Source organism: Echinops telfairi, unplaced genomic scaffold, assembly GCF_000313985.2.
Source record: "Echinops telfairi isolate 266 unplaced genomic scaffold, ASM31398v2 ScPeMD7_7469;HRSCAF=8507_0, whole genome shotgun sequence".
Classification (NCBI taxonomy): Eukaryota; Metazoa; Chordata; class Mammalia; order Afrosoricida; family Tenrecidae; genus Echinops; species Echinops telfairi.
The window spans coordinates 48579371-48580956 of record NW_022111372.1 but is presented as its reverse complement, the minus strand read 5'-3'; the positions used below and the strand labels follow the sequence as shown (position 1 = coordinate 48580956).

Here is a 1586-nt window from a genome sequence, read left to right as displayed (position 1 = left end):
ATAATAGTTGTATGAGGCCCTAATAAAATGATTAAAATAAAACATGTTCAACAAATTTGGGAGTTCCCCTTTGTTATCAGAATTAGAGATGGTATTGCCAAATACTTTGGACTCACTTTGAGGAGGTATTAGTATTTTTATAGATTACATGTAAATTAAGTATTAATCTCCATCTTTCCCACCCATGAGGTCCATAATTACTATTTCCTGTCACTCTGCTTATTTGGGAGTCTTTGGGTGGTATAAACAGTTAAGCACTCATCTACCAGCAAAAGGTCGGCAGCTTTAGCCCACCCAGAGGCACTCAGAAGACACACAGCGCAACCAAAGCCGTGTGGAGCAGTTCTAGCTGCTGAGAACTAGGTGCCATTGCTCCGTATACTCAATGACTGGGTAGGCATATGCAAGTTCGGTGCAGAGGGCTCTACTTGGGGATTGGTCCATGTTGACGTTCCAAGTTAGCAATCTCAGAAGCACGAAGGAAAAAAACCCATAATCCAGAGCCATCAGTGATGTACCAGATCCTTGTCTGTAGTGTAGGTGCCACAGGCCACAAAGCTGACACCAGACTAGAGCAAAGCAGCAATGGGCCTGTAAGGACAAGCAGAAATACTCCTGGTAGCAAAAGACCATCTGGCTGAATAGGCTGAACGATGAAGGGTAGAGGCCAGTATGACCTGACTACGGTAGGGTGGCGTGGGAGTCTCCTGTATGGAAGCTGGAAAAGATCAGACATGGCCCCCATGTCACTTCTCCAGTTGTACACATGGAGGCACCACTGAGTCAAAATAGGCTCAAAAGGAATTAGTGGTAACAGATAGTACAAAGTGGGACTGTCCTTTTGTGTCTGGCATATTTTAATTAACATGCTTTTAGAAGTCATTATCAGCACCTCATTTTATGGCTGACTATTCCACTGTGTGTGTATACACCCTGTTGATGGGACATGGGTCATTTCTGCAGTAGATACAAGTTTAGTTCTTGCTTTCAGCTGTGTTAAATGGAATAGCAATGTTAGCAGTTTTTAAAATGTAAACAATGTCACTGAAGAATGTGAACTATGGATTGTTCCAAGAGCTGTAAGAGCCCTCAATAACGTTTTTTAAAAATTGTGCTGTTAAATGAGAACCTATTGCTGTGCAAACTTTCCTAGAAAACCGGTTACTTATATATAGATATATATATACATACACATACATACAAGTGGCAGCCACCTGCCGACCAGGCCCTCTGGTGGTCACATTATCTTTCCCTTCGTTAACTTTCCACATAAGCCATTAGATTGCAGGAGCACAACAGAAGGCTTTAAACACCAAGTTTTGGAAGCCTAGTTGATTTACCACCTGCATTCAGTTGCTCGGTGTGTAACTTTAAAAATGTAAGCAATGAAAAAGAATTGGATGTTGTGTGTATCACAAAAGATACTTCCCAAAGGTCAGAAAGCCAGTCTTTTAATTTCAAAAAAGCTGTGCCACACATTTCTACCGAGTGCCGATGGTCACCTGCCATACTCGCACGAGGTTATCTGTGTAACCTGCAAACAGAGTCTGCAAAAAAAGGGAAACAATTAAGATTAGATCAGGTAC

General features: G+C 41.9%; 1 protein-coding gene across 1 annotated transcript in view; it reads right to left on the bottom strand.

Moving 5' to 3' along the window:
• Positions 1 to 1481: 1481 nt before the first annotated feature.
• LOC101642297 (receptor of activated protein C kinase 1-like) overlaps positions 1482 to 1586 on the bottom strand; it is a 4348-nt gene continuing 4243 nt past the window's right edge. Inside the window, exon 6 of the mRNA XM_045284682.1 lies at positions 1482 to 1547. Within this exon, the coding sequence (XP_045140617.1) occupies positions 1482 to 1547 (66 nt within the window). The remainder of the gene's footprint in view (positions 1548 to 1586) is intronic.